Source organism: Pelmatolapia mariae, linkage group LG13, assembly GCF_036321145.2.
Source record: "Pelmatolapia mariae isolate MD_Pm_ZW linkage group LG13, Pm_UMD_F_2, whole genome shotgun sequence".
Classification (NCBI taxonomy): domain Eukaryota; kingdom Metazoa; phylum Chordata; class Actinopteri; order Cichliformes; family Cichlidae; genus Pelmatolapia; species Pelmatolapia mariae.
Window position 1 is genome coordinate 14790911 of NC_086238.1, and position 14635 is coordinate 14805545.

Sequence of the window (14635 nt, forward strand, 5' to 3'; positions counted from 1 at the left end):
CCGACGGGACACTGTGAGACTGAACACAGCAGTGCTGCGTTCACTGCAGTGGGACACATCAGAACATTGGCTATTTCTGGACATACGTTAACTTACTAAGTTCATGTTTCCACAAATTAATGTTAATATGCTCACTCAGTAAGTATCAGAGTTCAGATACGGTTGTCATTGTTTCAAAGCTAACCATAAACATAGCACTCAACTGCCACATTTATATAAAGTGTGTCATTACAACCTTTGGCCTTGTGGTAGCGTTTATTCAGTTTAGCAAAAGATTAAAAAATTAATTTTAAAAAAGAAGAAAAGACAAGTGGATCATTATTTCATCACACAAAAAAAGAGAATCTCGTCTGCCCTTTCACCGCTGTTTACAAAACAAAAGCACGTAAAAACAAGTTGTATAAAACACACAACTTCAAGCAGGATGTTTAAATCGCCTAACTTTACAGTAATGTAAATGCCTTTTGTATTATGTACGTATAGTAATTCTGCAGCCTACACAAACTTCTTATTAGAGCTACTGTACTCTTCAGTCATGTACCAAGAGTACTTGAAAGCATCGCGAATATCTATAAAACGACACGTTTTTCCTTTCAAAACAAGTGACGGCATCAGAAACTGCTCTTCTAGTCCTCACATGTCATTTCCCAGTAGTTTGGGTGTGTTAGCGGCTGCTTTTTCGCCTTTTTAAATTATACACAACTTAAAATTCCCAGTCTCCCTCACCTCCCATAAACGCAGCAGGTAAAGTTAGGTCAATTTTAGGAGTGATTAATAACCAAGTGACTCTAAATACATGACACATTTATGTTTTGAGCAAGCTCTTTATTTTGCGTCACATATTTTATGTGTGCTTTTCAACAAGTTACAATGTGAGAATACAAGTTTCTTGCTTCTTTTTTTTTATGTGTTTAGAGGGCGTTGGCAAACCTGTCAGATCAAAGGTCTGCTGGTCTGCTGGCAGCTGTAGACTGGCAAACAAAAGGATTTAAATGAACTGCTCACAATCACTTCTGGGCTTTTCTTCCTTTTACCTCATGTAAGTACAAGTTTAGTGTAAACTTTAACTGCCCTCTACCATGACTCAAAAGTTTTCTGAGCACCAGTTACAAGTGTGGGCCGATCCCTCTGCCATACATCTCTGTATTGTAGCCTTAGACGAGACACACACTAAACTAGCCACAGATGTCAGTTTGTAAAATTTGTGGAAAATAAAAGTTTTTTTAACCTCTGAATAAATGCCTCTTGTATATACGCCTATATCATTTTTTTTTACTCATTGTACAGTACAATTACATCATGATTTTAAATGAGGTTATATTCACATAAACCCTTTTTTATCCACACGTCGTACAACGTCGAGAGACTGCCGTTCCCCGCCAGGCTTCTGAGTGCACATCCACACTTACTTTGGTGATAAAAATGACTTGTTACGGCATAATTTCACAGAGAGAAATTGACATCATTTCACAAGCTCCAACTTGTCCGTCCCTTCCGATTAAAATAAACATGGTTAATCAGTGCTTCGAGGCAGACATCTTTTTTTTCCTCCACTCCTAGACGACTGAAGATTTCTTAAAAATGAGGAATGAATTTAAGCACGTCTTTGTTACGGTTGGGATTTTAAAGCCGTTCTTTTCAGAAGCTTGTGTTATATGCTAGTGTCAGAAGGGACGGGGGGGCATTATTATCTCAAATTTGATCTAAGAAACAAAATAAAAGGTAGTTGTAAAACATTACTCACGTTGTAAAGCCTGGTGCTACAGTCACACGAGGACACAACAGTCTGAGCGCACACACGTACTGTCACAGATAAGCAATAAGAATGCACAGTTCCACCGTCTCTCATACGCACATTAAGCTGGACGACTACACACACTGATTAACAGGGTTTGGTCTTCAAGTCTTGACTTCAGTGAGTATTAAAAACTTCAGCTGCTGCAGCTGTTTATCTTTTTCCGCTCCTTCTGTTGGGAAAGCAGCGTGGTTTGACGCAGAGGTCAAGCAGTAACTTCTGGTCCAGTTTTGGAAAGCTTTTGTTTTTTTTTTAAGCAAATTGTTATGTTTCATGTACTTCTGTGACGAGGAAAGGGGGGGAAGGAAAAACAAAGCATTTTCAGTCAAATGTGTTTGAGCCTCCAAACAGTTTTGTACTGCCTGCAAGTGGAGGAACTGCAGGCTCAGGTGGTTATCCTGTGGTTTGGTGACAGTGTTGGTACCAAGACGCTGCAGGGAGGCTCCGAGGTTCAGTCTTCTCCCAGGGTGCCTTTATAGTGGCGTCAAATGGAGCTTGAGTTTTGAGGAGCAGCACTAGCGGCCTTTGTTCTTTTTGGCATTTCCCTAAAGAAATAACACACACACACACACACACACACACACACACACAAAAGTGAGCTCAGTCCTCTAAACTCAAAACAAACCATATCCAGGGTTGGTGCAAAAGCTAACGCTCTGCGTTGCATTTCAGTACAGTGACTAAGACAGACAAAATTCATATTCCGTTTCAAAAACTGAAAAACATGCTGAGGCTGGTGTGCTGGCCTTCAAGAGAAAAATCACCACCTTTAAATCACAAACATGCCGGGTCCTGAAACTTCCCAGCATGCAGCCATCTGTGTGCGCACATGCAAGGGCATGCACGTTTTTTCTTCTTCTTTAAAAAACAGCCCTCTCCTTTACTGCGCCTGTAGCTTAATGGCTTTTTCAGATGTCTGCGGCAGGTGCTTTTCCCATTAAACCTCGCAACAACCGCAACGCCACCGCTGACCTCCCACTTCACCTCATAACTGAGAGACTTTACAATGTCACACTTCACTAGCGGCTGATCCTTCACACTCCACGTGGCCGTATCACTTCTCTTTCGAGATTTGGAGGGACAGGGTGGTGGTACAGTTTGGTCTGTAAATGTTCAACGAGGAATTACAGTCAGCTTTATTCACGTGCCAAACACATTTGCTTCGCTGACATGAACGCTCACTTTCGTAGAGATCAGGTGAGGGATTTCCACTGCAGAATATTCCACTTGTTTACCTTAAAAAACTCCTGTATGTTTTGGGTCACTGTCCATGTGTAGTGAGGAGCACCATCTAATCAACTCTGCTTCATCTGTGTGAATCTGAGCAGAGAGTATAGCTCGATACACTCCGTAATCCACCCAGCTGTTTCTACCTTCTGTCACATCGCCAATAAACCAGAGTGACCCATCGTTACTGTAAGCCGAGCGTGACCACACCATCACACATTAATGCTTTGAATTATGAGCTGATCCCAGCCCACCCCGTTACATTCTTCTCCACTTAATTCTGCTACAAGTTGATTTTAGCTTCATCTGTCCAAAGAATATTGTTCCTGAGCTGGTCTGCCTTTTATAGATGTGTTTTGGCAGTCTAATCTGCACCTTCTACTGTTGAGGCTAATCACTGGTTTGCTCCTTGTGGTGAACCCTTTTACTCTCATTATGGCAGACTTTGAAAACGATACGCCTACCTCCTGGAAGAGTGTTTTTCACTCAGCAGGATGTTTAAAGGGTTTTTTCTCTGCTTATGGAAATGATCCTGTGATCATTCACCATTTAACCTCTCAAAAATATATCAAATTGTTTATTCGGCTGGTGGATTTGTGTTGTTTTCTCATTGTAACGATGACCTTCTTCACTTGGACCAGCTGACATTGACCACACATTTTTGTGTTCACAGAAAAGTGCAAATGCCAGCGTGAACTAGAATCAACTCCAGAACTTTTACTTGCTTAATTAATGCTAAATTGAATGTGTATACGTAATTAAAGTCTACACATTAATGTTGTCTTAACTGTTGTTGCGTTTACATACGCATTCAAATGATATCACTGCCAAACATTTCAGAGACCTAACTGGACACTGGCAGTACCTCACAGCTGAAAGCAAACCCTGAGAGTGAACCAAGATTTTAAAAAGCAAATATTACAAAAGAAGCTGGAATTCAAAAGGTTATACCTTGCTGCCCATTTTGAGCGTGTCGATTTCCTCTCGCTGCTTGCTCAAAGTCTCGTTCATGCTGCACAGATGGTCGCTCATCATGCTAAGCTGGTCTTCGTAGCTCCTCTTAGTCGTAGCCAGCTCATCCTGCGTGTCAGGCCCAAACAGTTACAAAGTGAATGCTTTTTGACTTGAAAGGACGCTAATGTTTACGCTTTATGCTATAACTGGAAGCTCTTTGGCAGTGCATCATACCTGCAAGCGTGTGATATTCTGATTAGCCAGTTTGACCTCCTCACTGAAAGTCTCCCGCGACTTCTCTGCAATGGCTAATCTCTTAGCCAAAGCTCGACACTACAAAGGGAAAGAGTAAAGTAAACAACTTGCTGTGCCATGATGATTTTAAAGCATGTCTGGCACGCTTTACAGATCGGTTTCAAAAGCTGCAATAACAGGAGGGATTTCTTTGAAAAGTAGGTATATTTAAGAACAGTGTCAAAGTTACAGGAAATCCACAATATTAAAGTCTCTGCTGCTAAACCGTCACGTCTAACTCGACATCAGGTGCATTTCTGTTGCTATAATGCCAAACTAAGGCAAGTGACAGTAACTTTAACAAGTCATTTACATCGAGGGTAAGACTCAACATATTACTTAAAATATTTAGTGTCAGTTTTTCAGTGGAGATGGTAATAACCCCGACTCGAGAACCATTTTCAAAGCACAAAGAGAATATATACTTGATAGGCAAACTAACGGTCTTTCTTACGACACACAGTTACTTTGATAAACAACTTTCAGTAAGATCTTCACCTCAGAGTGAAAGTGCACAGCTTTGCTATCTGAAATCTGGAGTTGGGTGGTGAGCTCTCCTACTCTGGCCATGTAGTGGCTCTTTATCAGCTGCTCCCTAGACTCCTCGTCTCCCACCTGCAAAGACAGACACAACATCCAGCTACAGAAGATTTTGTTGTCCTTGGAGGGAGCATTATGACATGGGTACAAATTCTGCACTTAAATATTTTAATTAAATGTACGGACACTCACATGCTCATCTGTAGGTGTTGTGCACAACATTCCAACCTGGTGACAAAAAAAAGAAAAGTAAGACAGATGTAAAATATATTAAAAAAACAAAAAAAACAGACATGCAGGATATAGCAATAAAAAACAAAACAAAAAAACTACAACACACGTGTTACAGCTACTTGAAACAAACATTATGAGAGCAATCTCAGCACTGAATAACAACAGCATTCTCCTACTCTGCCACATCAGCTCTTGGACGTCTGTGTTTTATTAACTGGCTTACTGTGGAAGCCAGAAGAAAACAACAATAATACTCCCTTTGTTGAAACAAATCAGTGCCAAGGACACAAAATTTCCCCTGCAAAGTGAAAGCAAACAGCAGACCGAGCGGTCACGGAGAAGTACCAGGCTCGTGCACAGCGTCGGCTCTTTTCCAGCCGCTTTCAGTTCTGCCGCTGCTTCTTCGGGGCCCCGCGTGAGTGTGCCGGCTGCAGCCGTTTGCGAGTTCGGACTTCCCCCGAGAGCTGCTGCTAGCTGCGCTTCCAGTTCCGCAATGCGCTGGTTCTCCTTTTCCAGCCGCACCTTCCCTAACTGGGCCTCCAGCAGCCAGTGCTCCTTCTCCTGCTCCAGACGAGCAATCTTCTCTTGGCTCTGCTGCACCTGCAGGAGGCCAATGGGGAGAAGGAGAGAAGTGGACAGTGAGCTTGTGGATACGGAGATGAGCAAAGGTTGGGAGTTGTAAGAAGGAAACTATATAATAATCCTCACTGGGTTTTATTATATGGCTTCGCACTTTGATAAAGTGACAGATTTATGTGAAACACTGGGCACTTTAAAAAGTAAAACATCAACAACTTTGCTAGCTGTCTACACCTCAGATAATACATGACACCACTGTGTTAAGACAGGACAGTTTTTTTCTCTACTTTTATCACCAATTTATCCATATCTCTGTATTTTTACCTGCTGAGTGAGACCTTCTCTGCTCTCAGTGGAGCTGGTTAGTATGCGACGGTTTGACAGGGCTTCTCTGTATGGAACAGACTGGGGCTTGGCCTAAATGGGTGAATAAAACATGTATTTTAGTCATTTATTTATCATTAAAAAAATCCATGTAATATTTATAAAGAATTTGAATTCTGCAGAAGTAGGCTTAAAATAAAACTCAAATTGATTAAAGGGTAAATTAAAAAAAATGGAATTATAAAATATAAAAACAATGTAAAAGCAGATCAAAACATTTATAAGATGTAAAATGTAGATTAGAGACTCTCTGAGAGATAAAACACTTACAAAGACTTTCTTAATGTTTTTGAAAAGATATTACAAATCAGTGTTTTTAATCTCACTGAGCACACTGATCTAAAGTCTGTGAGCTGTAAGTTGAAAGGCTTCAGTGTTTCCTACTGATTCAAATCCTGTTTGTGGTTGGGAGACGTGTGCATGCATATATGTGCTTCATTTCGTCCCCCCTCTGCATATATTTTATTTGCCAAGTACTCTGTGACAAGTAAATAACTCAGCAATATAATCAGCTGCTGCTCCGATGAGGGTTTCTCCTGCAAATCAACTCCAACTCCACCGTTTCGGACTGCAGCTGGTGACGGTAGCCCTCGCTCTACTCTGCAAGTCAGCGCAGAGGAGCGTGAACCAGTTCTCCACCTGCTGCAGGTGTCGATTAGAGCGGCCCTCCAACTCAGGGCGGCTCTCCAGAGCAGGTGAGAGGGAGGGGACTACTGCTCCTGTGCTGCCAGCTGCAGGACAAGACGGAGGAGCTAGACTCCGAACGCAAGTCCAGATCCCCTTTTGGGAAGCGGCTAAATGATATTAAGCACTTGCAACAGTCCAGCCAGTAGGAAAAACATGAAATATGAATTTTAAAGCATAATAAATACTAAAAGTAGTTGAAAGATGTCAGCCAGCCCAAGTAAAGTCTATTTAAGGGAAAAGGGAAGAAAGTTGGGAACAGCATGCTACACATACTAACCTTTTTGACAGCTTGGATATAGGCTGTTGCCTTCTTTTTGTTGGCCAGCATACTCTCTGCTTGCATGGGGTTAAGAGCTGCCGTGCTGCCTCTCGGACTATAGCCCGATGACGTGAAGAAATCCAAGTTGTTGCTGAAGAAGGTGGCAATCTGCAGCAAGTTACAGCGACATCACGTGTCAGATCTCTCAAACAAAACGGATATCTCTGCAGCTTCCTCAGCTGAAGAAACCCTGACACTCAGCATTCTGTTTACCCTGAGATTAGCCGCTGTGTTTACAGCAGAGAGCCAATTCCACCACCAAGTGTTGAGGAAGATAAATGTTGGAGCAATTAAGCCTCTGCCTGCTTGCAAAACGCAGCTCACTCCACATGTCGTGGGCTGTGCTGCAACCCAGTGGAGTGTCATCCAATCGGCACACACACACTTCAGCCGACAATTCGCTCGATTCACAAAAATCATTCATCCTCGTGCTCTTGCTGGGGAGCAGCTGTACAGACTGCAATTTGGACTGTGGCTTTCAACGTTTAACCGCTGCCCACCTGAGTCCCGCACTTCTGTGCTCTTCCATTTGTGGCAATTTACCAATGTGATCCAGTTGCAGAGACAACTCACTGCTACTTACAATTAAGCCTTTATGTATTGCAGCTAAACATGCACTACAGGAAATATAAACCTGGCTGCTGCCTGCCCCCTGTTGGCCATACCTTGCCGGTGCAGCTAGTTAAAGAGCCCAGAGATCCCAGGAGGCACTCTGTGGTGGTACAGAGCTTTTGGGTGACGGTGGGGAGCTCCCGCTCAATGACGGCCTTCTGGTTGTAATGCTTTGACATCTCTGGACACACAAGGAGCAAAAAAGAACAGCAGGATTAGCTTTATGTTTCAACTTTAACTCAATCAGTGCCTCGCTCCCTGACCGGTGTTTTTTTAACAATAACCTACAGATTTTCACAATATTCTCATACACTAAAACTGCAGGATTTGAGTGAACATTTAACTAAAATACCCAAACAAAGGCGCTTGTTACAGAAACCCATTCTCACAGCTAATTGCCTACAAAAGTGACTCTTCTCCAAAGAGCAAAAAATGATGCTTCCGTCTGCTGATTCATTTGAATAAACTTTACACTGAACCTTCTGGATATTTAGTCCTTAAAAAGCTGCTTTTGCTGTACTATTTATGAATGAAGTACATAAAGAAATCTTCACCTTGTGTACGAAAAGCCACGTCTAACAGATCCACCCACCTTTAATGGCATCATGAAGACTGTGCAGGCAGGCGGCCAGCTGGGTGAAGACGGCTGACGTGTTGCTCTGTGGCATGGCATCCTGCTGAACACCTGAGACACATCGCGCACATTCGTCAGACATGTCTGCTCGTCACTTCATAAACCCTCTGCTGTATTTACATATTACCAAATTCCCCTATTCCTTCAGGAAAAACAGCATTTAAATGAATATGCATGTATATAATTATTCTGGCACAGTACAGACTGAGAGCTTTTAGACAAAAAGAGCTCAAATGCTGTGTGATAACCTACTGGGTAAGGCCAAAAGGTTAATGTAGTTCTGCAGTTTCTCAAACACAGATGTCACTCGCTTGATGTCACTCTGCAGCTCCTGGTTTTTCGCACTAAGGGCAGCAGTACAAAGAGGTGCCTCGCACTCTTCTTCGAGGCTGAAAGCAGAATACACCCATCACAATAGCCTCCTCCACTCTATTTGTCTATCTCACACACGTGTACACACACACTGCTGACCTTTTTAACTGGTAGGGAAGAATCTTTTGGAGAAAGTGGGTGTATGACGAGAAGTTGTCAGCGAAATTTTTCAGCTTGACCACAGTTTCCTTTCATTCAAAACAGAAAAGCACAATTAGTGTCAATTTTTTTCTGTCTCTAAACAAACGTATGACCTCCACACACCCTCCATCCAAAACGCACCAGTACTGTGACAGTGTCCTCTGTGATGCTTTGGTATAACTGAAGAAAGCTGTCCTCCAGGGGGCGCACATAGGCTGCATTCTCATGCAGATACTGAGAAAACTGGGTTAAGAGAAGGAATATACATTAAACGAAATGCGCCTCCTTATGTGGCACCAATAAGGCTAGTATAGTTAACTAAAACTAGATGTGAAAAGTCTTTGTTAGTTTGGTAGAAATTTTATTGCAACTTACTAGATGAGACACTGATGGATGTGTTTACTGACATCTTGTATGTTTGCAAGACCGCTTTTTTATTGTAATACCTAGACTGATTTTCCTAAAATCTTCCCTCTGACATACACCCTCAATAAAATAATCATTAAAAAGTCATTTAAAAAACCCAAAATCAACACCTAACTAATAAAAACTCAACTAAAACTAAATATTTTCAAACAATGACAACTAAACTGAAACAAAGGAACCCACTCGGGAAACCGACCGAATTCAAATAAAAAGTCAAAATGAAATAAAAAATAAGAGCTGATTAGAAAATGCAAAACTATAATGGCTTTGAACACCAGCATGCATTGTATTGGCTGCCTCACCTTCTGGTTGAGAGGGGAGATGGTCTCAATAGAGGAGTCCAGGGGATATATGTGTACTCTCTGCTCTGTGTAGGAGTGGAAGTTCAACAGAGCAGCCACCAAATCCTGGATGAAGCTCATGGCCTGGCCTGCCACATCCCGGGCCTTCAGCTGAAAGGCAGCACAGTTCACAGATTGCTATTTTACTACCCTTTCTAACTAAAGGCAACTCAGTGTGTTATCCCTACATTGCTGTACAGGTAATATTTTTAAAGGTGGTTACTTGAGATGTGAATCTGTACTTGCAATACACCCGAATGTGTTTGTTTTCTCACTTACCTGGTGCCTTCGATTGTGTGATGGCACGTTTAGGCTGTTGTAGTCACTAAATTCTGCAGAGATGAAGGAGAAAAAAAAGAAGCATGTAAACTAGAGCAGAACTTCAACCCCCGCAATGAACTTTTATTAACTTTGCAAACACAGTTTAATTGGTTGCGTCGGCGCAGTGTTACAGTCATGTGTAGCGTTACAGTGCTTACTCCAGGGTAGCGTGTAGTTATAGTATCACTGACAAGGATGGAAATGTTCTCAAATAGTACCAGATACTCACTGGTGTCATTAAAGGGCACTTTCTCCTGGATAACACTGCTGCTTTGTTTCACCTGTCTGTTCAGCTCCGACTGGCACTGCCTCAGCTGCTGCTGGCTGCAGAGGGAGATCGAAGAAGTGTTGAGCTGCTCCCAACATGCATTTCAAGTTTGGTGTAATTCAGTTTAAAAATGCAATGTGCAGAAATGTGTACTGCTAGATTTGCATCATAGCTCTATGAAAATGTATTATGTACATATCTTGTATTTGTCAAAGTCAGTTTAACACTCACATTGATACGGTTACTTACAGTTACTATGCTGAACAATGTTATAACACTGAAGAATTAAATCATTCAAACTACGAATAAAATGTATATTTACCAGTCTTCTGTTCGCATTCTGCACTCTTTTGCTTCTCGTTCCAGAGTTTGTGCTTTCACCTGTAAAAACAGGGGGAAAAAAATCATTTTTTTAAAATTAAATGTTATAAAAATTGGCAATTGTGTGAACAACTTCAGTGTTTCTCCCACTGAGCCCTCACCTCTAAACGTGCTTTGTCACTCTGCAGCCGCTCGATCGTTTCTGCATACTTTGTGGTGAGCCCGTCCACGATGGCCTGGTGCTGCTCTGCATCCTTATCCAGCTTTTCTAATCGCTCCCTCAGCTCGGCCTCCGTCTTCTTGTGCTGCTCGTCTGCTTCGTAAAACTGACAAAGACACAGCAGGAAGCACAGCTGTCACATACGTGACCTCCCCTCGTATCCAGACACATTCACTGTAAAATTTGTATTTTAAACATGCACTCTAAGCACCGCGTGGCTGCCTACTTGGATATGAAGTCGCTCATTTTCTTCAATCTTTTTCTGCAGGTCCTCATCAAAAACACTCTGGGTTTGCAGGCCGTGCTGTGAAGGAGAGTCTCCTTTACTCTGGAGGAGATTGGGGGGGCTGTTAACTATCAACTTGTCAGACAAACATTACTGTGTAACTACCATAACTTTAAGACCACTACAAAAAAAGAAATAAATATATGCTGCTCCCTCTAGTCCACCGTGTAGCCACTCCCACATTTCCCCCTTTCCCCTCATGTTCACCTTCCCCTTTTTGCCCTTAGCTTCACTAGCAGCCAGTTCCTCTTGTAGCAGCTCCACCCTCTTGGCCAGCTGCTGGTTCCTGAAGCTGAGACTGTCCATCTCCTGCTCCTGCTTCCTCAGGCTCTGGTCTCTCTGCTTCAGCTGCTCCTAATGGCAGAAAAAAATAATGACTTTGATGAATAACACATGCAAGCAAATCACAGCCTTTAAAACAACATGAAGTCATTCTGTTGTCATTGTGCGACAGCAACATAACTCATGGAAACACTGCAACAAGTACAGGTCAGACTTGGTGATCACATTTGGTTTGCAAATATGAAAAACAGAGTTGCTTACAATGTCATTTCAGTGCTTGCTTTCTCAATACTTTGCTTTCTTTTTTAAATACACATCATTGTACCTTTAGTGAGGCAGAGTTGGCCTGTTCATCCACAACCCCCTTCTTCAGCACTTGGTTCTGGGCACGTAGCTGTGAAGTACACACACAGAGGAAAAAAAAACATTCAGATGTAAAAAGTACAAACCGCTGTTTGAGATGCAAATGCAATTTTAAAATAAAGAGTACACGGCAAATCTCTGCTCTATAATTATGCGTAGTTTTGACTTTTTATTCAATTCTATGTAGACAAGATCAGAGCAGGTAATCAAATAATAGTCTCCGCTGCAATTTTGCCTCCTAATGACTCCAAAAACAAGAAAATTGAGATGAATCCATTAGTGTGTTTCAGTGTTGCTCTCATTTTGCCTTCTGTTATAAATCATGTGACTTTTACCGTTCTCTATAAGCCCAAAATATTACGTTTGAGATAAATATGAAGAAGAAACGTATTGTCTGTCAGACTGTGGCATGCTTGTGTCAGTTCTTTTTTAATATACTTCAAGTTCAAGTCAAGAAAAGTTTGCTTACTGAGTGACGTTTCCACATTTATAAGTAATGAATTATGAGTACTGACCAACTGTGATTACTGGAGAAACCCGAACTCAGTGCTTTTTACTGTATGATCATTAGCCTCTAAAGACATGCTTATTACAGCAAGAGTCTGTGCAACAATCACACAGTCAGCATTTCCTGAGGATCATACACTGTTTGGCTGCTGGTGGGGAGGATCAGAGTTTAACAGGAAACAGCTATAACGCTCCCGGAGCTGTCAGCTGACACAGAAACAAAGGCCACACAGGCTTTACTGTCACTAAACTGTTTAACCATTAAACAATAGTTTACATCCTTTGAACACCGCTTATTTTGGTTACTTATAACGTCTAATGCAGTATGCAAGACATTTTCCCACGCAGCCTAAGGAAAATGCACCAAACAAATCATTAAAGCTACACACAGGCTGATAATGACACCTGTGTGTGTAGCCTCGGTGGCTAGCCTACATCTGTGATAATCTACCTTATTCCAGGTGAACTGTATTAGTTTCTGCTATACCCAACAAAGTAAGTTCTATGGTCTAAGTTATGTGTATGTCTTTGACAAGCTGATCTGCTTCACTTCACTAATCATAAATATCTCAGGTGTTGTTTTCCATTGAGTTCAAGTTCACGCAAGGCAGAAAACACCGGGTAGCTGACGCTGATAGCTCACTGACAGGTTCTGTGTAGTAGCCTTGTTAGCAATAACAGGTAAGATCGTTAGCAGTAAACAGAGGCGGTGTTTTACCTTTGAATACTCCTGTGCCAGTTTGCTGTATTTTGTCTGCAGGTCTGTAACGTTAGCCATGGCGACGCTATCTAGTCGCCAACCGGTGATGCTAGGAAACGTTAATCCTCAGTAGCCGGGCTGGCCAAAGGCTGTCCGGTTAGCTTAGTGTGTAGTTCACGGTGTCAGTTACTTGCAAGGTTGACGTCGGACACGGTGAGCTGTAACCTGGCTAACTCAGGTCGGTTAGCCCACTGGTAAAATTTCCTAATCCAACAAGGCTTCTTCCGCTACCTGTGAGAACTGACCTCGGGTACATTGTGACAGTAGGTCTGTCATCAGTCCCGGAAAATAAAACGGACAGTGGTCAACAGTTCATTTCCAAAAACACGTGTTTATTCCGATCTAACAGTAATATCCCCTTTTTTTCAAGTTAGCACCAGTAACGCCGACAGAGCCTGTTAGCTAAGCGAAGCGAAGAGGCTATGTAGCAAAACAAACCCCGACGAGGAGCGACACATGTATGTGGTTTTATCTGACAGGAGCCGGTGACCCGCGGCGTAAGCAAATCCTATTAGAGAGTAAAGGTAGCGGCTGCTCGGCTAGCAAAACAGCCCTAAATCCCCATTCATTTGAAGGAATACTTTCATTTTCTAGCTAACCCGCAAAATCCTCCTGAAGTCTGAGCCAACAAGAGAGGCGAGCACCGAGGTCAAAGTGCAGAAAACAGAGAAAAAGGGAGAAGGAGAAAGCAGGGCGCCACCTAGCGTTTGAATAGATAGATAGATAGATAGATAGATACTTATCATGTACTTACTGTCATTTAAATTGTTGCACACTGTATCTTTATTTTTTCTGTTCTTTTTGTTATACAGTATATATTTGAATGAATTTGAATTTGATTATTGCTCTTCAAAGATTTTCTCAGTCATTTCACACTCCATTGATTAAACTAGACTTCTTTAGTGAAAAGTATTGATGACAAAGGAGCATGCAGGCAAATGAATTAGTTGTACTTCCTGACCTTACTTCCTGTCAGCTCGCAAAATGACTGTGAACCAGTTGACATCAACAATGCAACAGTATGTTTTTTGGTGTCTTAAAAAGTAATTAGCTGGTGCAGCAGCTTTTTAAATTGTGTTTAGCAAGCAAAGTGGGAAAAAAAGTGGTGCTCGAAAGAGGAAGGATAGAGAGAACAGAATCAGCATACTGCCAGTTCTTTGGGTATCAGCAGCTGATCACATAGCCCGAATGATGAAACTGTGTTTAGTGTTTTTGTAAAGGACTAAAATATTGTTACTTTTCAAACATTGAAATTAGATACTCTTACTATAATACTGTGTATGTGACATGTCTGGAAGTTGGTCCTCTGGAAATGATGAGGAATTCTAGAAATGAGTCTCCCAATCCAATCAGTTTGTGAAGACCTGTGGCTAACGGGCTTGTCTTCTTTGTTCCGTGCTTATATACATCAGAGTTGTCGTTATGTTACTTTACCAAGCCGTTTAAATCTGATTGGGGTGTGTGGTAGTCTAGTTGAGAAAGATGGTGTGAGTTTATAGCAAAAACCTAAATAAAAGTGTTAATTCCCCTGATGTCTGACTTTAGCTGTTGTCCATGGAGCTGATCAAAAGCTGGAATTGATACCAGTGGTTATTGCTTTATGTATGTGTGAGTATGTTTGAGTGAAAGAGGGAGAGAAGTTATGATTCTTCTGATACATAGCACAGGGTTGTTACACCTATGTAGGTAAGTAGATGTAGTATGTTTAAACCACCTTTCTCTTCAATTCAATTCAATTTTACTTATATAGTGCCAAACCACAGCAACA

The 14635-nt window shown here is 41.8% G+C and overlaps 1 protein-coding gene across 2 annotated transcripts; it reads right to left on the reverse strand.

The window, feature by feature from the left end:
• Positions 1 to 794: 794 nt before the first annotated feature.
• On the reverse strand, positions 795 to 13509 carry ppp1r21 (protein phosphatase 1, regulatory subunit 21). Of its 2 annotated transcripts, none has more exons than XM_063491670.1 (22): positions 12826 to 13509; positions 11563 to 11631; positions 11163 to 11309; positions 10896 to 10973; positions 10611 to 10775; positions 10451 to 10509; positions 10090 to 10184; positions 9819 to 9871; positions 9501 to 9650; positions 8914 to 9015; positions 8731 to 8819; positions 8512 to 8648; positions 8218 to 8310; positions 7679 to 7806; positions 6972 to 7121; positions 5948 to 6040; positions 5390 to 5644; positions 5003 to 5038; positions 4769 to 4885; positions 4211 to 4309; positions 3974 to 4102; positions 795 to 2340 (listed from the first exon to the last, which is right to left on the reverse strand). In XM_063491670.1, exons 1-22 carry the CDS (start codon positions 12883 to 12885, stop codon positions 2311 to 2313), a joined length of 2334 nt encoding a protein of 777 aa, XP_063347740.1. In that variant the 5' UTR covers positions 12886 to 13509; the 3' UTR covers positions 795 to 2310. The 2 variants fall into 2 exon arrangements, with proteins under 2 accessions (XP_063347740.1, XP_063347739.1); XM_063491669.1 differs by having other exon boundaries at positions 796 to 2340; positions 10896 to 10997.
• Between the last annotated feature and the right edge of the window lie 1126 nt (positions 13510 to 14635).